General features: G+C 41.1%; 1 protein-coding gene across 2 annotated transcripts in view; it reads left to right on the top strand.

The window, feature by feature from the left end:
• tenm4 (teneurin transmembrane protein 4) overlaps positions 1–26,975 on the top strand; it is a 678,489-nt gene that overhangs the window by 504,818 nt on the left and 146,696 nt on the right. For both annotated transcript variants that reach the window (XM_036964775.1, XM_036964776.1), the window contains 2 exons: positions 7,598–7,830; positions 22,581–22,735. In XM_036964775.1, coding sequence (XP_036820670.1) covers positions 7,598–7,830; positions 22,581–22,735 — 388 coding nt within the window. The remainder of the gene's footprint in view (positions 1–7,597; positions 7,831–22,580; positions 22,736–26,975) is intronic.

Genomic DNA, 26,975 nt, shown 5'->3' on the forward strand with positions numbered 1-26,975 from the left:
GGTAGTAGTTATATTGATGGTAGTAGTTATATTAAAGGTAGTAGTTATATTAAAGGTAGTAGTTATATTGAAGGTAGTAGTTATATTGAAGGTAGTAGTTATATTGAAGGTAGTAGTTATATTGAAGGTAGTAGTTATATTAAAGGTAGTAGTTATATTGAAGGTAGTAGTTATATTGAAGGTAGTAGTTATATTAAAGGTAGTAGTTATATTGATGGTAGTAGTTATATTGAAGGTAGTAGTTATATTGAAGGTAGTAGTTATATTAAAGGTAGTAGTTATATTGAAGGTAGTAGTTATATTGAAGGCATTAGGTAGTAGTTATATTGAAGGTAGTAGTTATATTGAAGGTAGTAGTTATATTGAAGGTAGTAGTTATATTGAAGGTAGTAGTTATATTGAAGGAATTAGTTATATTGAAGGTAGTAGTTATATTGAAGGTAGTAGTTATATTGAAGGTAGTAGTTATATTGAAGGCATTAGGTAGTAGTTATATTGAAGGTAGTAGTTATATTGAAGGTAGTAGTTATATTGAAGGCATTAGATAGTAGTTATATTAAAGGTAGTAGTTATATTGAAGGTAGTAGTTATATTGAAGGTAGTAGTTATATTAATGGTAGTAGTTATATTGAAGGTAGTAGTTATATTGAAGGTAGTAGTTATATTAAAGGTAGTAGTTATATTGAAGGTAGTAGTTATATTGAAGGTAGTAGTTATATTAAAGGTAGTAGTTATATTGATGGTAGTAGTTATATTGAAGGTAGTAGTTATATTAAAGGTAGTAGTTATATTGATGGTAGTAGTTATATTGAAGGTAGTAGTTATATTGAAGGTAGTAGTTATATTAAAGGTAGTAGTTATATTGAAGGTAGTAGTTATATTGAAGGCATTAGGTAGTAGTTATATTGAAGGTAGTAGTTATATTGAAGGTAGTAGTTATATTGAAGGTAGTAGTTATATTAAAGGTAGTAGTTATATTGAAGGTAGTAGTTATATTGAAGGAATTAGTTATATTGAAGGTAGTAGTTATATTGAAGGTAGTAGTTATATTGAAGGTAGTAGTTATATTGAAGGCATTAGGTAGTAGTTATATTGAAGGTAGTAGTTATATTGAAGGTAGTAGTTATATTGAAGGCATTAGGTAGTAGTTATATTAAAGGTAGTAGTTATATTGAAGGTAGTAGTTATATTGAAGGTAGTAGTTATATTAATGGTAGTAGTTATATTGAAGGTAGTAGTTATATTGAAGGTAGTAGTTATATTAAAGGTAGTAGTTATATTGAAGGTAGTAGTTATATTGAAGGTAGTAGTTATATTGAAGGTAGTAGTTATATTAAAGGTAGTAGTTATATTGAAGGTAGTAGTTATATTGAAGGTAGTAGTTATATTGAAGGCGGTAGTTATATTAAAGGTAGTAGTTATATTGAAGGTAGTAGTTATATTGAAGGTAGTAGTTATATTGAAGGCATTAGGTAGTAGTTATATTGATGGTAGTAGTTATATTGAAGGTAGTAGTTATATTAAAGGTAGTAGTTATATTAAAGGTAGTAGTTATATTAAAGGTAGTAGTTATATTGAAGGTAGTAGTTATATTAAATGTAGTAGTTATATTGAAGGTAGTAGTTATATTGAAGGTAGTAGTTATATTGAAGGTAGTAGTTATATTGAAGGCATTAGGTAGTAGTTATATTGAAGGTAGTAGTTATATTGAAGGTAGTAGTTATATTGAAGGTAGTAGTTATATTGAAGGTAGTAGTTATATTGAAGGTAGTAGTTATATTGAAGGTAGTAGTTATATTGAAGGTAGTAGTTATATTGAAGGTAGTAGTTATATTGAAGGTAGTAGTTATATTGAAGGTAGTAGTTATATTGAAGGTAGTAGTTATATTGAAGGTAGTAGTTATATTGATGGTAGTAGTTATATTAAAGGTAGTAGTTATATTGAAGGTAGTAGTTATATTGATGGTAGTAGTTATATTGAAGGTAGTAGTTATATTGAAGGTAGTAGTTATATTGATGGTAGTAGTTATATTGAAGGTAGTAGTTATATTGAAGGTAGTAGTTATATTGATGGTAGTAGTTATATTAAAGGTAGTAGTTATATTAAAGGTAGTAGTTATATTGAAGGCATTAGGTAGTAGTTATATTGAAGGTAGTAGTTATATTGAAGGTAGTAGTTATATTGAAGGTAGTAGTTATATTGAAGGTAGTAGTTATATTGAAGGTAGTAGTTATATTAAAGGCATTAGGTAGTAGTTATATTAAAGGTAGTAGTTATATTGAAGGTATTAGGTAGTAGTTATATTAAAGGTAGTAGTTATATTGAAGGCATTAGGTAGTAGTTATATTGAAGGTAGTAGTTATATTGAAGGTAGTAGTTATATTGAAGGTATTAGGTAGTAGTTATATTAAAGGTAGTAGTTATATTGAAGGTAGTAGTTATATTAAAGGTAGTAGTTATATTGAAGGTAGTAGTTATATTGAAGGTAGTAGTTATATTAAAGGTAGTAGTTATATTGAAGGTAGTAGTTATATTAAAGGTAGTAGTTATATTGAAGGTAGTAGTTATATTAAAGGTAGTAGTTATATTGAAGGTAGTAGTTATATTAAAGGTAGTAGTTATATTGAAGGTAGTAGTTATATTGAAGGTAGTAGTTATATTAAAGGTAGTAGTTATATTGAAGGTAGTAGTTATATTGAAGGTAGTAGTTATATTGAAGGTAGTAGTTATATTAAATGTAGTAGTTATATTGAAGGTAGTAGTTATATTGAAGGTGGTAGTTATATTAAATGTAGTAGTTATATTGAAGGTAGTAGTTATATTGAAGGTGGTAGTTATATTGAAGGTAGTAGTTATATTGAAGGTAGTAGTTATATTAAAGGTAGTAGTTATATTGAAGGTAGTAGTTATATTGAAGGTAGTAGTTATATTGAAGGCATTAGGTAGTAGTTATATTGAAGGTAGTAGTTATAATGAAGGTAGTAGTTATATTGAAGGTATTAGGTAGTAGTTATAATGAAGGTAGTAGTTATATTAAAGGTAGTAGTTATATTGAAGGTAGTAGTTATATTGAAGGTAGTAGTTATATTGAAGGCATTAGGTAGTAGTTATATTGAAGGTAGTAGTTATATTAAATGTAGTAGTTATATTGAAGGTAGTAGTTATATTGAAGGTGGTAGTTATATTGAAGGTAGTAGTTATATTGAAGGTAGTAGTTATATTGAAGGTAGTAGTTATATTAAAGGTAGTAGTTATATTGAAGGTAGTAGTTATATTAAAGGTAGTAGTTATATTGAAGGTAGTAGTTATATTGATGGTAGTAGTTATATTGAAGGCATTAGGTAGTAGTTATATTGAAGGTAGTAGTTATATTGAAGGTAGTAGTTATATTGAAGGTAGTAGTTATATTGAAGGTAGTAGTTATATTGAAGGTAGTAGTTATATTGATGGTAGTAGTTATATTGAAGGCATTAGGTAGTAGTTATATTGAAGGTAGTAGTTATATTGAAGGTAGTAGTTATATTGAAGGTAGTAGTTATATTGAAGGTAGTAGTTATATTGAAGGCATTAGGTAGTAGTTATATTGAAGGTAGTAGTTATATTGAAGGTAGTAGTTATATTGAAGGTAGTAGTTATATTAAAGGTAGTAGTTATATTGAAGGTAGTAGTTATATTGATGGTAGTAGTTATATTGAAGGCATTAGGTAGTAGTTATATTGAAGGTAGTAGTTATATTGAAGGTAGTAGTTATATTGAAGGTAGTAGTTATATTGAAGGTAGTAGTTATATTGAAGGTAGTAGTTATATTGAAGGCATTAGGTAGTAGTTATATTGAAGGTAGTAGTTATAATGAAGGTAGTAGTTATATTGAAGGTATTAGGTAGTAGTTATAATGAAGGTAGTAGTTATATTGAAGGTAGTAGTTATATTGAAGGTAGTAGTTATATTGAAGGTAGTAGTTATATTGAAGGCATTAGGTAGTATTTATATTAAAGGTAGTAGTTATATTGAAGGTAGTAGTTATATTGAAGGTAGTAGTTATATTGAAGGTATTAGGTAGTAGTTATAATGAAGGTAGTAGTTATATTGAAGGTATTAGGTAGTAGTTATATTGAAGGTAGTAGTTATATTGAAGGTAGTAGTTATATTGAAGGTAGTAGTTATATTGAAGGTAGTAGTTATATTGAAGGCATTAGGTAGTAGTTATATTAAAGGTAGTAGTTATATTGAAGGTAGTAGCTATATTGAAGGTAGTAGTTATATTGAAGGCATTAGGTAGTAGTTATATTAAAGGTAGTAGTTATATTGAAGGTAGTAGTTATATTGAAGGTAGTAGTTATATTGAAGGCATTAGGTAGTAGTTATATTAAAGGTAGTAGTTATATTGAAGGCATTAGATATTAGTTATATTGAAGGTAGTAGTTATATTGAAGGTAGTAGTTATATTGAAGGCATTAGGTAGTAGTTATATTGAAGGTAGTAGTTATATTAAATGTAGTAGTTATATTGAAGGTAGTAGTTATATTGAAGGTGGTAGTTATATTGAAGGTAGTAGTTATATTGAAGGTAGTAGTTATATTGAAGGTAGTAGTTATATTAAAGGTAGTAGTTATATTGAAGGTAGTAGTTATATTAAAGGTAGTAGTTATATTGAAGGTAGTAGTTATATTGATGGTAGTAGTTATATTGAAGGCATTAGGTAGTAGTTATATTGAAGGTAGTAGTTATATTGAAGGTAGTAGTTATATTGAAGGTAGTAGTTATATTGAAGGTAGTAGTTATATTGAAGGTGGTAGTTATATTGAAGGTAGTAGTTATATTGAAGGTAGTAGTTATATTGAAGGCATTAGGTAGTAGTTATATTGAAGGTAGTAGTTATATTGAAGGTAGTAGTTATATTGAAGGTAGTAGTTATATTAAAGGTAGTAGTTATATTGAAGGTAGTAGTTATATTGATGGTAGTAGTTATATTGAAGGCATTAGGTAGTAGTTATATTGAAGGTAGTAGTTATATTGAAGGTAGTAGTTATATTGAAGGTAGTAGTTATATTGAAGGTAGTAGTTATATTGAAGGCATTAGGTAGTAGTTATATTGAAGGTAGTAGTTATAATGAAGGTAGTAGTTATATTGAAGGTATTAGGTAGTAGTTATAATGAAGGTAGTAGTTATATTGAAGGTAGTAGTTATATTGAAGGTAGTAGTTATATTGAAGGTAGTAGTTATATTGAAGGCATTAGGTAGTAGTTATATTAAAGGTAGTAGTTATATTGAAGGTAGTAGTTATATTGAAGGTAGTAGTTATATTGAAGGTATTAGGTAGTAGTTATAATGAAGGTAGTAGTTATATTGAAGGTATTAGGTAGTAGTTATATTGAAGGTAGTAGTTATATTGAAGGTAGTAGTTATATTGAAGGTAGTAGTTATATTGAAGGTAGTAGTTATATTGAAGGCATTAGGTAGTAGTTATATTAAAGGTAGTAGTTATATTGAAGGTAGTAGCTATATTGAAGGTAGTAGTTATATTGAAGGCATTAGGTAGTAGTTATATTAAAGGTAGTAGTTATATTGAAGGTGGTAGTTATATTGAAGGTAGTAGTTATATTGAAGGCATTAGGTAGTAGTTATATTAAAGGTAGTAGTTATATTGAAGGCATTAGATATTAGTTATATTGAAGGTAGTAGTTATATTGAAGGTAGTAGTTATATTGAAGGTAGTAGTTATATTAAAGGTAGTAGTTATATTGAAGGTAGTAGTTATATTGAAGGTAGTAGTTATATTGAAGGTAGTAGTTATATTAAAGGTAGTAGTTATATTGAAGGTAGTAGTTATATTAAAGGTAGTAGTTATATTGATGGTAGTAGTTATATTGAAGGTAGTAGTTATATTGAAGGTAGTAGTTATATTAAAGGTAGTAGTTATATTGAAGGTAGTAGTTATATTGAAGGCATTAGGTAGTAGTTATATTGAAGGTAGTAGTTATATTGAAGGTAGTAGTTATATTGAAGGTAGTAGTTATATTAAAGGTAGTAGTTATATTGAAGGTAGTAGTTATATTGAAGGTAGTAGTTATATTGAAGGTAGTAGTTATATTGAAGGTAGTAGTTATATTGAAGGTAGTAGTTATATTGAAGGCATTATGTAGTAGTTATATTGATGGTAGTAGTTATATTGAAGGTAGTAGTTATATTGAAGGTAGTAGTTATATTGAAGGTAGTAGTTATATTGAAGGCATTAGGTAGTAGTTATATTAAAGGTAGTAGTTATATTGAAGGTAGTAGTTATATTGAAGGCATTAGGTAGTAGTTATATTGAAGGTAGTAGTTATATTGAAGGTAGTAGTTATATTGAAGGTAGTAGTTATATTAAAGGTAGTAGTTATATTGAAGGTAGTAGTTATATTGAAGGTAGTAGTTATATTGAAGGTAGTAGTTATATTGAAGGTAGTAGTTATATTGAAGGCATTATGTAGTAGTTATATTGATGGTAGTAGTTATATTGAAGGTAGTAGTTATATTGAAGGTAGTAGTTATATTGAAGGTAGTAGTTATATTGAAGGCATTATGTAGTAGTTATAATGAAGGTAGTAGTTATATTGAAGGTAGTAGTTATATTAAAGGTAGTAGTTATATTGAAGGTAGTAGTTATATTGAAGGTAGTAGTTATATTGAAGGCATTAGGTAGTAGTTATATTAAAGGTAGTAGTTATATTGAAGGCATTAGATATTAGTTATATTGAAGGTAGTAGTTATATTGAAGGTAGTAGTTATATTGAAGGTAGTAGTTATATTAAAGGTAGTAGTTATATTGAAGGTAGTAGTTATATTGAAGGTAGTAGTTATATTGAAGGTAGTAGTTATATTAAAGGTAGTAGTTATATTGAAGGTAGTAGTTATATTAAAGGTAGTAGTTATATTGAAGGCATTAGGTAGTAGTTATATTGAAGGTAGTAGTTATATTAAAGGTAGTAGTTATATTGATGGTAGTAGTTATATTGAAGGTAGTAGTTATATTGAAGGTAGTAGTTATATTAAAGGTAGTAGTTATATTGAAGGTAGTAGTTATATTGAAGGCATTAGGTAGTAGTTATATTGAAGGTAGTAGTTATATTGAAGGTAGTAGTTATATTGAAGGTAGTAGTTATATTGAAGGTAGTAGTTATATTGAAGGTAGTAGTTATATTGAAGGCATTAGGTAGTAGTTATATTGAAGGTAGTAGTTATATTGAAGGTAGTAGTTATATTGAAGGCATTAGGTAGTAGTTATATTAAAGGTAGTAGTTATATTGAAGGTAGTAGTTATATTGAAGGTAGTAGTTATATTAATGGTAGTAGTTATATTGAAGGTAGTAGTTATATTGAAGGTAGTAGTTATATTAAAGGTAGTAGTTATATTGAAGGTAGTAGTTATATTGAAGGTAGTAGTTATATTGAAGGTAGTAGTTATATTGAAGGCATTAGGTAGTAGTTATATTGAAGGTAGTAGTTATATTGAAGGTAGTAGTTATATTGAAGGCATTAGGTAGTAGTTATAGTAAAGGCATTGCATCCCTCCCAGCTTTACCGATGCTCTTCTCTTTTCTGTCTCCTCTTTCCAGTAACAGCCCGGCCCATAAGTACTACCTGGCCAGTAGTCCTGTGTCTGGGGCTGTTTACCTGTCAGACACCAGCACTAGGAAGGTGTTCAAGGTGAAGTCTCTGAGCGCCATAAAAGATGTGGCCAAGAACCTGGAGCTGGTTGCCGGGACTGGAGACCAGTGTCTGCCCTACGACGAGACACGATGTGGAGATGGGGGCAAGGCTGTGGAGGCCACGCTCACCAACCCACGAGGTATGGGCATAGCATTTCAGGTTGTACCTATCATAACAGGTGCATTTTGGGAGGTGTGTATATTGGAACAGGGAAAAAAAAGGACTGTTGAAAGATCATATCATGTGGCTGTTTCCCTTACGCTCTGACACTACTAATCTGGTTGGGTAGACTTCAGTGTAAGGTTACTGCTAGTTCAGGGTTACTGATGGGTTAGAGGGTTAGCTGACTGGGAACATAGCTTCAGTGTAAGGTTACTGCTAGTTCAGGGTTACTGATGGGTTAGAGGGTTAGCTGACTGGGAACATAGCTTCAGTGTAAGGTTACTGCTAGTTCAGGGTTACTGATGGGTTAGAGGGTTAGCTGACAGGGGACATAGCTTCAGTGTAAGGTTACTGCTAGTTCAGGGTTACTGATGGGTTAGAGGGTTAGCTGACAGGGGACATAGCTTCAGTGTAAGGTTACTGCTAGTTCAGGGTTACTGATGGGTTAGAGGGTTAGCTGACTGGGAACATAGCTTCAGTGTAAGGTTACTGCTAGTTCAGGGTTACTGATGGGTTAGAGGGTTAGCTGACAGGGGACATAGCTTCAGTGTAAGGTTACTGCTAGTTCAGGGTTACTGATGGGTTAGAGGGTTAGCTGACTGGGAACATAGCTTCAGTGTAAGGTTACTGCTAGTTCAGGGTTACTGATGGGTTAGAGGGTTAGCTGACTGGGAACATAGCTTCAGTGTAAGGTTACTGCTAGTTCAGGGTTACTGATGGGTTAGAGGGTTAGCTGACTGGGAACATAGCTTCAGTGTAAGGTTACTGCTAGTTCAGGGTTACTGATGGGTTAGAGGGTTAGCTGACTGGGAACATAGCTTCAGTGTAAGGTTACTGCTAGTTCAGGGTTACTGATGGGTTAGAGGGTTAGCTGACTGGGAACATAGCTTCAGTGTAAGGTTACTGCTAGTTCAGGGTTACTGATGGGTTAGAGGGTTAGCTGACTGGGAACATAGCTTCAGTGTAAGGTTACTGCTAGTTCAGGGTTACTGATGGGTTAGAGGGTTAGCTGACAGGGGACATAGCTTCAGTGTAAGGTTACTGCTAGTTCAGGGTTACTGATGGGTTAGAGGGTTAGCTGACTGGGAACATAGCTTCAGTGTAAGGTTACTGCTAGTTCAGGGTTACTGATGGGTTAGAGGGTTAGCTGACAGGGGACATAGCTTCAGTGTAAGGTTACTGCTAGTTCAGGGTTACTGATGGGTTAGAGGGTTAGCTGACAGGGGACATAGCTTCAGTGTAAGGTTACTGCTAGTTCAGGGTTACTGATGGGTTAGAGGGTTAGCTGACTGGGAACATAGCTTCAGTGTAAGGTTACTGCTAGTTCAGGGTTACTGATGGGTTAGAGGGTTAGCTGACAGGGGACATAGCTTCAGTGTAAGGTTACTGCTAGTTCAGGGTTACTGATGGGTTAGAGGGTTAGCTGACTGGGAACATAGCTTCAGTGTAAGGTTACTGCTAGTTCAGGGTTACTGATGGGTTAGAGGGTTAGCTGACTGGGAACATAGCTTCAGTGTAAGGTTACTGCTAGTTCAGGGTTACTGATGGGTTAGAGGGTTAGCTGACTGGGAACATAGCTTCAGTGTAAGGTTACTGCTAGTTCAGGGTTACTGATGGGTTAGAGGGTTAGCTGACTGGGAACATAGCTTCAGTGTAAGGTTACTGCTAGTTCAGGGTTACTGATGGGTTAGAGGGTTAGCTGACTGGGAACATAGCTTCAGTGTAAGGTTACTGCTAGTTCAGGGTTACTGATGGGTTAGAGGGTTAGCTGACTGGGAACATAGCTTCAGTGTAAGGTTACTGCTAGTTCAGGGTTACTGATGGGTTAGAGGGTTAGCTGACAGGGGACATAGCTTCAGTGTAAGGTTACTGCTAGTTCAGGGTTACTGATGGGTTAGAGGGTTAGCTGACTGGGAACATAGCTTCAGTGTAAGGTTACTGCTAGTTCAGGGTTACTGATGGGTTAGAGGGTTAGCTGACTGGGAACATAGCTTCAGTGTAAGGTTACTGCTAGTTCAGGGTTACTGATGGGTTAGAGGGTTAGCTGACTGGGAACATAGCTTCAGTGTAAGGTTACTGCTAGTTCAGGGTTACTGATGGGTTAGAGGGTTAGCTGACTGGGAACATAGCTTCAGTGTAAGGTTACTGCTAGTTCAGGGTTACTGATGGGTTAGAGGGTTAGCTGACTGGGAACATAGCTTCAGTGTAAGGTTACTGCTAGTTCAGGGTTACTGATGGGTTAGAGGGTTAGCTGACTGGGAACATAGCTTCAGTGTAAGGTTACTGCTAGTTCAGGGTTACTGATGGGTTAGAGGGTTAGCTGACAGGGGACATAGCTTCAGTGTAAGGTTACTGCTAGTTCAGGGTTACTGATGGGTTAGAGGGTTAGCTGACAGGGGACATAGCTTCAGTGTAAGGTTACTGCTAGTTCAGGGTTACTGATGGGTTGGAGGGTTAGCTGACTGGGAACATAGCTTCAGTGTAAGGTTACTGCTAGTTCAGGGTTACTGATGGGTTAGAGGGTTAGCTGACTGGGAACATAGCTTCAGTGTAAGGTTACTGCTAGTTCAGGGTTACTGATGGGTTAGAGGGTTAGCTGACAGGGGACATAGCTTCAGTGTAAGGTTACTGCTAGTTCAGGGTTACTGATGGGTTAGAGGGTTAGCTGACTGGGAACATAGCTTCAGTGTAAGGTTACTGCTAGTTCAGGGTTACTGATGGGTTAGAGGGTTAGCTGACTGGGAACATAGCTTCAGTGTAAGGTTACTGCTAGTTCAGGGTTACTGATGGGTTAGAGGGTTAGCTGACTGGGAACATAGCTTCAGTGTAAGGTTACTGCTAGTTCAGGGTTACTGATGGGTTAGAGGGTTAGCTGACTGGGAACATAGCTTCAGTGTAAGGTTACTGCTAGTTCAGGGTTACTGATGGGTTAGAGGGTTAGCTGACTGGGAACATAGCTTCAGTGTAAGGTTACTGCTAGTTCAGGGTTACTGATGGGTTAGAGGGTTAGCTGACTGGGAACATAGCTTCAGTGTAAGGTTACTGCTAGTTCAGGGTTACTGATGGGTTAGAGGGTTAGCTGACAGGGGACATAGCTTCAGTGTAAGGTTACTGCTAGTTCAGGGTTACTGATGGGTTAGAGGGTTAGCTGACTGGGAACATAGCTTCAGTGTAAGGTTACTGCTAGTTCAGGGTTACTGATGGGTTAGAGGGTTAGCTGACAGGGGACATAGCTTCAGTGTAAGGTTACTGCTAGTTCAGGGTTACTGATGGGTTAGAGGGTTAGCTGACAGGGGACATAGCTTCAGTGTAAGGTTACTGCTAGTTCAGGGTTACTGATGGGTTAGAGGGTTAGCTGACTGGGAACATAGCTTCAGTGTAAGGTTACTGCTAGTTCAGGGTTACTGATGGGTTAGAGGGTTAGCTGACAGGGGACATAGCTTCAGTGTAAGGTTACTGCTAGTTCAGGGTTACTGATGGGTTAGAGGGTTAGCTGACTGGGAACATAGCTTCAGTGTAAGGTTACTGCTAGTTCAGGGTTACTGATGGGTTAGAGGGTTAGCTGACTGGGAACATAGCTTCAGTGTAAGGTTACTGCTAGTTCAGGGTTACTGATGGGTTAGAGGGTTAGCTGACTGGGAACATAGCTTCAGTGTAAGGTTACTGCTAGTTCAGGGTTACTGATGGGTTAGAGGGTTAGCTGACTGGGAACATAGCTTCAGTGTAAGGTTACTGCTAGTTCAGGGTTACTGATGGGTTAGAGGGTTAGCTGACTGGGAACATAGCTTCAGTGTAAGGTTACTGCTAGTTCAGGGTTACTGATGGGTTAGAGGGTTAGCTGACTGGGAACATAGCTTCAGTGTAAGGTTACTGCTAGTTCAGGGTTACTGATGGGTTAGAGGGTTAGCTGACAGGGGACATAGCTTCAGTGTAAGGTTACTGCTAGTTCAGGGTTACTGATGGGTTAGAGGGTTAGCTGACTGGGAACATAGCTTCAGTGTAAGGTTACTGCTAGTTCAGGGTTACTGATGGGTTAGAGGGTTAGCTGACTGGGAACATAGCTTCAGTGTAAGGTTACTGCTAGTTCAGGGTTACTGATGGGTTAGAGGGTTAGCTGACTGGGAACATAGCTTCAGTGTAAGGTTACTGCTAGTTCAGGGTTACTGATGGGTTAGAGGGTTAGCTGACTGGGAACATAGCTTCAGTGTAAGGTTACTGCTAGTTCAGGGTTACTGATGGGTTAGAGGGTTAGCTGACTGGGAACATAGCTTCAGTGTAAGGTTACTGCTAGTTCAGGGTTACTGATGGGTTAGAGGGTTAGCTGACTGGGAACATAGCTTCAGTGTAAGGTTACTGCTAGTTCAGGGTTACTGATGGGTTAGAGGGTTAGCTGACAGGGGACATAGCTTCAGTGTAAGGTTACTGCTAGTTCAGGGTTACTGATGGGTTAGAGGGTTAGCTGACAGGGGACATAGCTTCAGTGTAAGGTTACTGCTAGTTCAGGGTTACTGATGGGTTGGAGGGTTAGCTGACTGGGAACATAGCTTCAGTGTAAGGTTACTGCTAGTTCAGGGTTACTGATGGGTTAGAGGGTTAGCTGACTGGGAACATAGCTTCAGTGTAAGGTTACTGCTAGTTCAGGGTTACTGATGGGTTAGAGGGTTAGCTGACTGGGAACATATCTTCAGTGTAAGGTTACTGCTAGTTCAGGGTTACTGATGGGTTAGAGGGTTAGCTGACTGGGAACATAGCTTCAGTGTAAGGTTACTGCTAGTTCAGGGTTACTGATGGGTTAGAGGGTTAGCTGACTGGGAACATAGCTTCAGTGTAAGGTTACTGCTAGTTCAGGGTTACTGATGGGTTAGAGGGTTAGCTGACTGGGAACATAGCTTCAGTGTAAGGTTACTGCTAGTTCAGGGTTACTGATGGGTTAGAGGGTTAGCTGACTGGGAACATAGCTTCAGTGTAAGGTTACTGCTAGTTCAGGGTTACTGATGGGTTAGAGGGTTAGCTGACTGGGAACATAGCTTCAGTGTAAGGTTACTGCTAGTTCAGGGTTACTGATGGGTTAGAGGGTTAGCTGACAGGGGACATAGCTTCAGTGTAAGGTTACTGCTAGTTCAGGGTTACTGATGGGTTAGAGGGTTAGCTGACTGGGAACATAGCTTCAGTGTAAGGTTACTGCTAGTTCAGGGTTACTGATGGGTTAGAGGGTTAGCTGACTGGGAACATAGCTTCAGTGTAAGGTTACTGCTAGTTCAGGGTTACTGATGGGTTAGAGGGTTAGCTGACTGGGAACATAGCTTCAGTGTAAGGTTACTGCTAGTTCAGGGTTACTGATGGGTTAGAGGGTTAGCTGACTGGGAACATAGCTTCAGTGTAAGGTTACTGCTAGTTCAGGGTTACTGATGGGTTAGAGGGTTAGCTGACTGGGAACATAGCTTCAGTGTAAGGTTACTGCTAGTTCAGGGTTACTGATGGGTTAGAGGGTTAGCTGACTGGGAACATAGCTTCAGTGTAAGGTTACTGCTAGTTCAGGGTTACTGATGGGTTAGAGGGTTAGCTGACTGGGAACATAGCTTCAGTGTAAGGTTACTGCTAGTTCAGGGTTACTGATGGGTTAGAGGGTTAGCTGACAGGGGACATAGCTTCAGTGTAAGGTTACTGCTAGTTCAGGGTTACTGATGGGTTAGAGGGTTAGCTGACAGGGAACATAGCTTCAGTGTAAGGTTACTGCTAGTTCAGGGTTACTGATGGGTTAGAGGGTTAGCTGACTGGGAACATAGCTTCAGTGTAAGGTTACTGCTAGTTCAGGGTTACTGATGGGTTAGAGGGTTAGCTGACTGGGAACATAGCTTCAGTGTAAGGTTACTGCTAGTTCAGGGTTACTGATGGGTTAGAGGGTTAGCTGACTGGGAACATAGCTTCAGTGTAAGGTTACTGCTAGTTCAGGGTTACTGATGGGTTAGAGGGTTAGCTGACTGGGAACATAGCTTCAGTGTAAGGTTACTGCTAGTTCAGGGTTACTGATGGGTTAGAGGGTTAGCTGACTGGGAACATAGCTTCAGTGTAAGGTTACTGCTAGTTCAGGGTTACTGATGGGTTAGAGGGTTAGCTGACTGGGAACATAGCTTCAGTGTAAGGTTACTGCTAGTTCAGGGTTACTGATGGGTTAGAGGGTTAGCTGACTGGGAACATAGCTTCAGTGTAAGGTTACTGCTAGTTCAGGGTTACTGATGGGTTAGAGGGTTAGCTGACTGGGAACATAGCTTCAGTGTAAGGTTACTGCTAGTTCAGGGTTACTGATGGGTTAGAGGGTTAGCTGACTGGGAATATAGCTTCAGTGTAAGGTTACTGCTAGTTCAGGGTTACTGATGGGTTAGAGGGTTAGCTGACTGGGAACATAGCTTCAGTGTAAGGTTACTGCTAGTTCAGGGTTACTGATGGGTTAGAGGGTTAGCTGACTGGGAACATAGCTTCAGTGTAAGGTTACTGCTAGTTCAGGGTTACTGATGGGTTAGAGGGTTAGCTGACTGGGAACATAGCTTCAGTGTAAGGTTACTGCTAGTTCAGGGTTACTGATGGGTTAGAGGGTTAGCTGACTGGGAACATAGCTTCAGTGTAAGGTTACTGCTAGTTCAGGGTTACTGATGGGTTAGAGGGTTAGCTGACTGGGGACATAGCTTCAGTGTAAGGTTACTGCTAGTTCAGGGTTACTGATGGGTTAGAGGGTTAGCTGACTGGGAACATAGCTTCAGTGTAAGGTTACTGCTAGTTCAGGGTTACTGATGGGTTAGAGGGTTAGCTGACAGGGGACATAGCTTCAGTGTAAGGTTACTGCTAGTTCAGGGTTACTGATGGGTTAGAGGGTTAGCTGACTGGGAACATAGCTTCAGTGTAAGGTTACTGCTAGTTCAGGGTTACTGATGGGTTAGAGGGTTAGCTGACTGGGAACATAGCTTCAGTGTAAGGTTACTGCTAGTTCAGGGTTACTGATGGGTTAGAGGGTTAGCTGACAGGGGACATAGCTTCAGTGTAAGGTTACTGCTAGTTCAGGGTTACTGATGGGTTAGAGGGTTAGCTGACTGGGAACATAGCTTCAGTGTAAGGTTACTGCTAGTTCAGGGTTACTGATGGGTTAGAGGGTTAGCTGACTGGGAACATAGCTTCAGTGTAAGGTTACTGCTAGTTCAGGGTTACTGATGGGTTAGAGGGTTAGCTGACTGGGAACATAGCTTCAGTGTAAGGTTACTGCTAGTTCAGGGTTACTGATGGGTTAGAGGGTTAGCTGACTGGGAACATAGCTTCAGTGTAAGGTTACTGCTAGTTCAGGGTTACTGATGGGTTAGAGGGTTAGCTGACTGGGAACATAGCTTCAGTGTAAGGTTACTGCTAGTTCAGGGTTACTGATGGGTTAGAGGGTTAGCTGACTGGGAACATAGCTTCAGTGTAAGGTTACTGCTAGTTCAGGGTTACTGATGGGTTAGAGGGTTAGCTGACTGGGAACATAGCTTCAGTGTAAGGTTACTGCTAGTTCAGGGTTACTGATGGGTTAGAGGGTTAGCTGACTGGGAACATAGCTTCAGTGTAAGGTTACTGCTAGTTCAGGGTTACTGATGGGTTAGAGGGTTAGCTGACTGGGAACATAGCTTCAGTGTAAGGTTACTGCTAGTTCAGGGTTACTGATGGGTTAGAGGGTTAGCTGACTGGGAACATAGCTTCAGTGTAAGGTTACTGCTAGTTCAGGGTTACTGATGGGTTAGAGGGTTAGCTGACTGGGAACATAGCTTCAGTGTAAGGTTACTGCTAGTTCAGGGTTACTGATGGGTTAGAGGGTTAGCTGACTGGGAACATAGCTTCAGTGTAAGGTTACTGCTAGTTCAGGGTTACTGATGGGTTAGAGGGTTAGCTGACTGGGAACATAGCTTCAGTGTAAGGTTACTGCTAGTTCAGGGTTACTGATGGGTTAGAGGGTTAGCTGACTGGGAACATAGCTTCAGTGTAAGGTTACTGCTAGTTCAGGGTTACTGATGGGTTAGAGGGTTAGCTGACTGGGAACATAGCTTCAGTGTAAGGTTACTGCTAGTTCAGGGTTACTGATGGGTTAGAGGGTTAGCTGACTGGGAACATAGCTTCAGTGTAAGGTTACTGCTAGTTCAGGGTTACTGATGGGTTAGAGGGTTAGCTGACTGGGAACATAGCTTCAGTGTAAGGTTACTGCTAGTTCAGGGTTACTGATGGGTTAGAGGGTTAGCTGACTGGGAACATAGCTTCAGTGTAAGGTTACTGCTAGTTCAGGGTTACTGATGGGTTAGAGGGTTAGCTGACTGGGAACATAGCTTCAGTGTAAGGTTACTGCTAGTTCAGGGTTACTGATGGGTTAGAGGGTTAGCTGACTGGGAACATAGCTTCAGTGTAAGGTTACTGCTAGTTCAGGGTTACTGATGGGTTAGAGGGTTAGCTGACTGGGAACATAGCTTCAGTGTAAGGTTACTGCTAGTTCAGGGTTACTGATGGGTTAGAGGGTTAGCTGACTGGGAACATAGCTTCAGTGTAAGGTTACTGCTAGTTCAGGGTTACTGATGGGTTAGAGGGTTAGCTGACTGGGAACATAGCTTCAGTGTAAGGTTACTGCTAGTTCAGGGTTACTGATGGGTTAGAGGGTTAGCTGACTGGGAACATAGCTTCAGTGTAAGGTTACTGCTAGTTCAGGGTTACTGATGGGTTAGAGGGTTAGCTGACTGGGAACATAGCTTCAGTGTAAGGTTACTGCTAGTTCAGGGTTACTGATGGGTTAGAGGGTTAGCTGACTGGGAACATAGCTTCAGTGTAAGGTTACTGCTAGTTCAGGGTTACTGATGGGTTAGAGGGTTAGCTGACTGGGAACATAGCTTCAGTGTAAGGTTACTGCTAGTTCAGGGTTACTGATGGGTTAGAGGGTTAGCTGACTGGGAACATAGCTTCAGTGTAAGGTTACTGCTAGTTCAGGGTTACTGATGGGTTAGAGGGTTAGCTGACTGGGAACATAGCTTCAGTGTAAGGTTACTGCTAGTTCAGGGTTACTGATGGGTTAGAGGGTTAGCTGACTGGGAACATAGCTTCAGTGTAAGGTTACTGCTAGTTCAGGGTTACTGATGGGTTAGAGGGTTAGCTGACTGGGAACATAGCTTCAGTGTAAGGTTACTGCTAGTTCAGGGTTACTGATGGGTTAGAGGGTTAGCTGACTGGGAACATAGCTTCAGTGTAAGGTTACTGCTAGTTCAGGGTTACTGATGGGTTAGAGGGTTAGCTGACTGGGAACATAGCTTCAGTGTAAGGTTACTGCTAGTTCAGGGTTACTGATGGGTTAGAGGGTTAGCTGACTGGGAACATAGCTTCAGTGTAAGGTTACTGCTAGTTCAGGGTTACTGATGGGTTAGAGGGTTAGCTGACTGGGAACATAGCTTCAGTGTAAGGTTACTGCTAGTTCAGGGTTACTGATGGGTTAGAGGGTTAGCTGACTGGGAACATAGCTTCAGTGTAAGGTTACTGCTAGTTCAGGGTTACTGATGGGTTAGAGGGTTAGCTGACTGGGAACATAGCTTCAGTGTAAGGTTAGTTCAGGGTTACTGATGGGTTAGAGGGTTAGCTGACTGGGAACATAGCTTCAGTGTAAGGTTACTGCTAGTTCAGGGTTACTGATGGGTTAGAGGGTTAGCTGACTGGGAACATAGCTTCAGTGTAAGGTTACTGCTAGTTCAGGGTTACTGATGGGTTAGAGGGTTAGCTGACTGACCTATAGCAGCCAATACAGTCTGACCTATAGCAGCCAATACAGTCTGACCTATAGCAGCCAATACATTCTGACCTATAGCAGCCAATACAGTCTGACCTATAGCAGTCTGACCTATAGCAGCCAATACAGTCTGGCCTATAGCAGTCTGACCTATAGCAGCCAATACAGTCTGACCTATAGCAGCCAATACAGTCTGACCTATAGCAGTCTGACCTATAGCAGTCTGACCTATAGCAGCCAATACAGTCTGACATATAGCAGCCAATACAGTCTGACATATAGCAGCCAATACAGTCTGACCTATAGCAGCCAATAAAGTCGGTCCTATAGCAGCCAATAAAGTCGGACCTATAGCAGTCTGACCTATAGCAGCCAATACAGTCTGACCTATAGCAGCCAATACAGTCTGACCTATAGCAGCCAATACAGTCTGACCTATAGCAGTCTGACCTATAGCAGCCAATACAGTCTGACCTATAGCAGTCTGACCTATAGCAGCCAATACAGTCTGACCTATAGCAGCCAATACAGTCTGACCTATAGCAGCCAATACAGTCTGACCTATAGCAGCCAATACAGTCTGACATATATAGCAGCCAATACAGTCTGACCTGTAGCAGTCTGACCTATATCAGCCAATACAGTCTGACCTATAGCAGTCTGACCTATAGCAGCCAATACAGTCTGACCTATAGCAGCCAATACAGTCTGACCTATAGCAGTCTGACCTATAGCAGCCAATACAGTCTGACCTATAGCAGCCAATACAGTCTGACCTATAGCAGCTAATACAGTCTGACCTATAGCAGCCAATACAGTCTGACCTATAGCAGCTAATACAGTCTGACCTATAGCAGCCAATACAGTCTGACCTATAGCAGCCAATACAGTCTGACATATAGCAGCCAATACAGTCAGACCTATAGCAGTCTGACCTATAGCAGCCAATACAGTCTGACCTATAGCAGCCAATACAGTCTGACCTATAGCAGCTAATACAGTCTGACCTATAGCAGCCAATACAGTCTGAGCTATAGCAGCTAATACAGTCTGACCTATAGCAGCCAATACAGTCTGACCTATAGCAGCCAATACAGTCTGACCTATAGCAGCCAATACAGTCTGACCTATAGCAGCCAATACAATCTGACCTATAGCAGCCAACACAGTCTGACCTATAGCAGCTAATACAGTCGGACCTATAGCAGCCAATACAGTCTGACCTATAGCAGCCAATACAGTCTGACATATAGCAGCCAATACAGTCTGACCTATAGCAGTCTGACCTATAGCAGCCAATACAGTCTGACCTATAGCAGCCAATACAGTCTGACCTATAGCAGCTAATACAGTCTGACCTATAGCAGCCAATACAGTCTGACCTATAGCAGCTAATACAGTCTGACCTATAGCAGCCAATACAGTCTGACCTATAGCAGCCAATACAGTCTGACCTATAGCAGCCAATACAGTCTGACCTATAGCAGCTAATACAGTCTGACCTATAGCAGCCAATACAGTCTGACCTATAGCAGTCTGACCTATAGCAGCCAATACAGTCTGACCTATAGCAGCCAATACAGTCTGACCTATAGCAGTCTGACCTATAGCAGCTAATACAGTCTGACCTATAGCAGCTAATACAGTCTGACCTATAGCAGCCAATACAGTCTGACCTGTAGCAGCCAATACAGTCTGACCTATAGCAGCCAATACAGTCTGACCTATTGTAGTCTGACCTATAGCAGCCAATACAGTCTGACCTATAGCAGCCAATACAGTCTGACCTATAGCAGCCAATACAGTCTGACCTATAGCAGCCAATACAGTCTGACCTATAGCAGCCAATACAGTCTGACCTATAGCAGCCAATACAGTCTGACCTATAGCAGCTAATACAGTCTGACCTATAGCAGCCAATACAGTCTGACCTATAGCAGCCAATACAGTCTGACCTATAGCAGCCAATACAGTCTGACCTATAGCAGCCAATACAGTCTGACCTATAGCAGCCAATACAGTCTGACATATAGCAGCCAATACAGTCTGACCTATAGCAGTCTGACCTATAGCAGCCAATACAGTCTGACCTATAGCAGCCAATACAGTCTGGCCTATAGCAGTCTGACCTATAGCAGCCAATACAGTCTGACCTATAGCAGCCAATACAGTCTGACCTATAGCAGCCAATACAGTCTGACCTATAGCATTCTGACCTATAGCAGTCTGACCTATAGCAGCCAATACAGTCTGACATATAGCAGCCAATACAGTCTGACCTATAGCAGCCAATAAAGTCGGTCCTATAGCAGCCAATAAAGTCGGACCTATAGCAGTCTGACCTATAGCAGCCAATACAGTCTGACCTATAGCCGCCAATACAGTCTGACCTATAGCAGCCAATAAAGTCGGTCCTATAGCAGTCTGACCTATAGCAGCTAATACAGTCGGACCTATAGCAGTCTGACCTATAGCAGCTAATACAGTCTGACCTATATTAGCTAATACAAAGTATATTGATTTACAATTGATACAACATCAACTGACCACATACCAACAACTGTAACAACTGTATTGTGTTATACTACCAGTGTACCAACAACTGTAATTAAAACACATGTATTGTGTTAGTATATTGATGTATTGTGTTAGTATATTGATGTATTGTGTTAGTATATTGATGTATTGTGTTAGTATATTGATGTATTGTGTTTGTATATTGATGTATTGTGTTAGTATATTGATGTCTTGTGTTTGTATATTGATGTATTGTGTTAGTATATTGAAGTATTGTGTTAGTATATTGATGTATTGTGTTAGTATATTGATGTATTGTGTTAGTATGTTGAAGTATTGTGTTAGTATATTGATGTATTGTGTTAGTATACTGAAGTATTGTGTTTGTATATTGATGTATTGTGTTAGTATATTGATGTCTTGTGTTTGTATATTGATGTATTGTGTTAGTATATTGAAGTATTGTGTTAGTATATTGATGTATTGTGTTAGTATATTGATGTATTGTGTTAGTATGTTGAAGTATTGTGTTAGTATATTGATGTATTGTGTTAGTATATTGATGTATTGTGTTAGTATATTGATGTATTGTGTTAGTATATTGATGTATTGTGTTAGTATATTGATGTATTGTGTTTGTATATTGATGTATTGTGTTAGTATATTGATGTATTGTGTTAGTATATTGATGTATTGTGTTAGTATATTGAAGTATTGTGTTAGTATATTGATGTATTGTGTTAGTATATTGATGTATTGTGTTAGTATATTGATGTATTGTGTTAATATATTGATGTATTGTGTTAGTATATTGATGTATTGTGTTAGTATATTGATGTATTGTGTTAGTATATTTATGTATTGTGTTAGAATATTGAAGTATTGTGTTAGTATATTGAAGTATTGTGTTATACTACCAGTCGAGATGGACTTGAGCTGACGATGCCCCATCCCTCCATCCCTCATCCCTCCATCCCTCATCCCTCCATCCCTCCATCCCTCATCCCTCATCCCTCCATCCCTCCATCCCTCATCCCTCCATCCCTCATACATCCATCCCTCCATCCCTCATACATCCATCCCTCCATCCCTCATACATCCATCCCTCCATACCTCATCCATCCATCCCTCATCCCTCCATCCCTCATCCCTTATACCTCTATCCCGCCATCCCTCCATCCCTCATCCCTCCATTCCTCCATACCTCCATCCCTCATCCCTCATACCTCATCCCTCCATCCCTCCATACCTCCATCCCTCATACCTCCATCCCTCATACCTCCATCCCTCCATCCCTCATACCTCCATACCTCCATCCCTCATAACTCCATCCCTCCATTCCTCATACCTCCATCTCTCATCCCACCATCCCTGCATAACTCCATCCCTCCATACATCCATCCCTCCATACCTCAATTCCTCATACCTCAATCCCTCATACCTCCATCCCTCCATCCCTCATACCTCCATCCGTCATACCTCCATACCTCCATCCCTCCATACCTCCATCCCTCATACCTCCATCCCTCATCCCTCATACCTCCATCCCTCCATACCTCCATCCCTCCATACATCCATCCCTCAAACCTCATACCTCCATCCCTCCATACCTCCATCCCTCATACCTCCATCCCTCACCCCTCATACCTCCATCCCTCCATACCTCCATCCCTCCATACCTCCATCCCTCAAACCTCATGCCTCCATCCCTCATACCTCCATCCCTCATCCCTCCATCCCTCATACCTCCATCCCTCATACCTCCATACCTCCATCCCTCCATACCTCCATCCCTCATACCTCCATCCCTCACCCCTCATACCTCCATCCCTCCATACCTCCATCCCTCCATACCTCCATCCCTCAAACCTCATGCCTCCATCCCTCATCCCTCCATCCCTCATACCTCCATACCTCCATCCCTCCATACCTCCATACCTCCATACCTACATACCTCATACTTCATACCTCCATCCCTCATCCCTCCATACCTCCATCGCTCCATCCCTCATCCCTCCATCCCTCATACCTCCATCCCTCATCCCTCCATCCCTCATACCTCCATCCCTCATACCTCCATCCCTCATCCCTCCATCCCTCATACCTCCATCCCTCATACCTCCATCACTCCATCCCTCATACCTCCATCCCTCCATACCTCCATCCCTCATACCTCCATCCCTCCCTCCCTCCACCCCTCCATCCCTCCCTCCATCCCTCCATCCCTCTCTCCCACCATCCCTCCATCCCCCCTCCCTCCCTCCTTCCCTTCATCCCTCCCTCCATCCCCCCTCCACCCCTCTATCCATCCATCCATCCCTCCCTCCCTCCCTCCCTCCCTCCATCCCTCCCTCCACCCCATCCCTCCATCCCCTATCCCTCCCTCCTTCCCTCCTTCCCTCCCTCCCCCCCTCCATCCCTCATCTCTCCACCAGGTATCACAGTGGATAAGTACGGAGTGCTGTTCTTTGTGGACGGGACTATGATCAGACGAATTGACCAGAACGGGATCATCTCTACCCTGCTGGGGTTCAACGACCTGACCTCTGCACGACCTCTCAGCTGTGATGCTGTCATGGACATCTCTCAGGTACACACACACACACACACACAGACACACACACACACACACACACACACACACACACGCAGACAGACAGACAGACACACAGACAGTGAACACACACAGAGCAGCAGACTGCCACACCAACACGTCCACCTGCACACCCTCCCTCGGTGTGCAGGTGGACGTGTTTAACTAGACTTAAAGACTGGAAGTCCTCACTAGAATAGTAAACCAACAAAACATTTACCAACTGGGGACATTTTGTTAGTTTAGGGGGTTTAGGTGTAAGGTTTAAATTAGGTTTAGGAGTAAGGTTTAGGGTTGGGTTAGGGTTAGGAGCTAGGGTAGGGTTTGGGGTTAGGGGGTAGGGGTTAGGGTTAGGGTTATGAGCTAGGGTAAGGTTTAGGGTTAGGAGCTAGGGTAGGGTTTAGGGTTAGGGTTATGAGCTAGGGTAAGGTTTAGCGTTAGGAGCTAGGGTATGGTTTAGGGTTAGGAGCTAGTGTATGGTTTAGGGTTTGGAGCTAGGGTAGGGTTTAGGGTTAGGAGCTAGGGTATGGTTTAGGGTTAGGGTTTGGAGCTAGGGTAGGGTTCAGGGTTAGGAGCTAGGGTAAGGTTTAGGGTTAGGAGCTAGGGTAGGGTTTAGGGTTAGGCGCTAGGGTAGGGTTTACGGTTAGGAGCTAGGGTATGGGTTAGGGTTAGGAGCTAGGGTAGGGTTTAGGGTTAGGATCTAGGGTAGGGTTTAGGGTTAGGAGCTATTGTTTGGGTTAGGATTAGGAGCTAGGGTAAGGTATGGTTTAGGGTTAGGGTTAGGAGCTAGGGTAGGGTAAGGTTTAGGGTTAGTGTTTGGAGCTAGGGTATGGGTTAGGGTTAGGGTTATGAGCTAGGGTAAGGTTTAGGGTTAGGAGCTAGGGTAGGGTTTAGGGTTAGGGTTTTGAGCTAGGGTAAGGTTTAGCGTTAGGAGCTAGGGTATGGTTTAGAGTTAGGAGCTAGTGTATGGTTTAGGGTTTGGAGCTAGGGTAGGGTTTAGGGTTAGGAGCTAGGGTATGGTTTAGGGTAAGGTTTAGGGGCTAGGGTAAGGTTTAGGGTTAGGAGCTAGGGTAGGGTTTAGGGTTAGGAGCTAGGGTATGGGTTAGTGTTAGGAGCTAGGGTAGGGTTTAGGGTTAGGGTTAGGAGCTAGGGTAGGGTTTAGGGTTAGGAGCTATTGTTTGGGTTAGGATTAGGAGCTAGGGTATGGTTTATGGTTAGGGTTAGGAGCTAGGGTAGGGCATGGTTTAGGGTTAGGGTTAGAGTTAGATTTAAGTTTAGGGGTAAGGAAAAATAGGATTTTGAATGGGACTGAATTGTGTGTCCCCACAAGGTTAGCTGTACAAGACTGCGTGTGTGTGTGTTCTTGTGTGATGACCAATCTCTTGGTGGTTCTGTCACGTTGTACATCTGCCTAGCAACAGGCAGTAATATGGCTGATCAGAGGAGATGCTGCAGGGCTCATTCCAGGGTCCTGATTATTGTCAGCTGTGATTCATCTCGACAATGGTGACCTCTTCTCTGAAATACATTTTTAGACTCGTGTCTCTCTCCTCTCTACACCTTCTTACGGCCTTCACTGCCTCTAGGGAAAAACAGAGGAGACTGATTGTTGATGATGATACCCTGGAAAACAGTGTGCAATTATTACTGAGTGGAGTATCCTGGTTAAATAAAGTAAAATGACAAAATTGTTTCCATAATGTATTCTGTTAGCACTGTGCTGTCTGTCTGTCTGTCTGTCTGTCTGTCTGTCTGTCTGTCTGTCTGTCTGTCTGTCTGTCTGTCTGCTGTGTCCTGGGATGGGTCCAAAATGACACCATAAGCCCTTTGGACCCGGGTCAAACGTAGTGCTCTACCAAGGGAATAGGTTGTCGTTTGGGCCTCAGACCTGCTGAATGAGAGCCAGTCAGGGTCATCTGTGGCCCACAGCTAACGGGTCCTCAGGGGCCTCAGACCTGCTGAATGAGAGCCAGTCAGGGTCATCTGTGGCCCACAGCTAACGGGTCCTCAGGGGCCTCAGACCTGCTGAATGAGAGCCAGTCAGGGTCATCTGTGGCCCACAGCTAACCGGTCCTCAGGGGCCTCAGCTGCCAGTGGAGGCCAGGAGAGTGTGTGTGTGTGTGTGTGTGTGTGGGTGTGAAGGGATGTTGTCAGAGCAGAGAGCTCCCAGCTGCCCAGCACTATCCCCCATGGACACACACACAAACACACACACTCCGTCAGCACCCTACCCCCGCCAGGGACACACACACACTCCCTCAGCCCCCTATACCCCCACTCCCCTGTGGCCGACTGCCACCGCCTACAGGCAGACTGACTGCAGCTAAATTATCTGAGAAGAGACTACTTGAAACAGTCACACACACACACACACACACACACACACACACACACACACACATAGCTACTACTTGAAACAGTCACACACACACACATACATAGCTACTACATGAAACAGTCACACACACACACACACACACATAGCAACTACTTGAAACAGTCACACACACACACATAGCTACTACTTGAAACAGTCACACACACACACATAGCTACTACTTAAAACAGTCACACACACACACATACATAGCTACTACATGAAACAGTCACACAGACACACACACACACATAGCTACTACTTGAAACAGTCACACACACATAGCTACTACTAGCTACTACTTGAAACAGTCACACACACATAGCTACTACTAGCTACTACTTGAAACAGTCACACACACACACAAACCTACTACTTGAAACAGTCACACACACATAGCTACTACTAGCTACTACTTGAAACAGTCACACACACATAGCTACTACTAGCTACTACTTGAAACAGTCACACACACATAGCTACTACTAGCTACTACTTGAAACAGTCACACACACACACAAACCTACTACTTGAAACAGTCACACAGTTCCCATAACCATAATTCCGTCCATGATGACATTGAGACACGATCACGTCTCTTTCTTTATCTGTGGGAATACCTGGAATAATTAGGAACAGATTTGTTATTTGCTGAGTTCCTGGTGGTTTTGGCCTTTTATTCTCCTTCCTGTCTGTCTCTCTGAGCCGTGAACAGAGAGAATGTGCTGCCGTCTTTTCTGGCTATGGGAACGTGTTTGGTCCAATGACCTCTGGTCTTTACTGGCTATTGGAACGTGTTTGGTCCAATGACCTCTGGTCTTTACTGTGTTTGGTCCAATGACCTCTGGTCTTTACTGTGTTTGGTCCAATGACCTCTGGTCTTTACTGGCTATTGGAACGTGTTTGGTCCAATGACCTCTGGTCTTTTCTGGCTATGGGAACGTGTTTGGTCCAATGACCTCTGGTCTTTACTGGCTATTGGAACGTGTTTGGTCCAATGACCTCTGGTCTTTACTGTGTTTGGTCCAATGACCTCTGGTCTTTACTGTGTTTGGTCCAATGACCTCTGGTCTTTACTGTGTTTGGTCCAATGACCTCTGGTCTTTACTGTGTTTGGTCCAATGACCTCTGGTCTTTACTGGCTATTGGAACGTGTTTGGTCCAATGACCTCTGGTCTTTACTGTGTTTGGTCCAATGACCTCTGGTCTTTACTGTGTTTGGTCCAATGACCTCTGGTCTTTACTGGCTATTGGAACGTGTTTGGTCCAATGACCTCTAGTCTTTACTGTGTTTGGTCCAATGACCTCTGGTCTTTACTGTGTTTGGTCCAATGACCTCTGGTCTTTACTGTGTTTGGTCCAATGACCTCTGGTCTTTACTGGCTATTGGAACGTGTTTGGTCCAATGACCTCTGGTCTTTACTGTGTTTGGTCCAATGACCTCTGGTCTTTACTGTGTTTGGTCCAATGACCTCTGGTCTTTACTGTGTTTGGTCCAATGACCTCTGGTCTTTACTGTGTTTGGTCCAATGACCTCTGGTCTTTACTGGCTATTGGAACGTGTTTGGTCCAATGATGTTACGACTTCTATAAATGGTGCGGTGGAGGAGTCAAACGCAGAGAGCAGGTAATATCGTACGTGAATCTATTTATTCCAACGACAGCGGAGACATGGACATGCCAACACTAGGGCATAAGAAACCACCCGTCCAAAATACACAGGACTACAACTGTCCGGAAAATAATGAGATAACACCAACACCAAAATAACAGAGAACAAGCCCACACAAATACCCAGCGGGCCTAGTGCCCTTAAATAGCCTACAAACAACACTAACTCATAACAGGTGTACCCAATTA

The sequence above is a fragment of the Oncorhynchus mykiss genome, chromosome 27 (assembly GCF_013265735.2).
Source record: "Oncorhynchus mykiss isolate Arlee chromosome 27, USDA_OmykA_1.1, whole genome shotgun sequence".
NCBI classification, from domain to species: domain Eukaryota; kingdom Metazoa; phylum Chordata; class Actinopteri; order Salmoniformes; family Salmonidae; genus Oncorhynchus; species Oncorhynchus mykiss.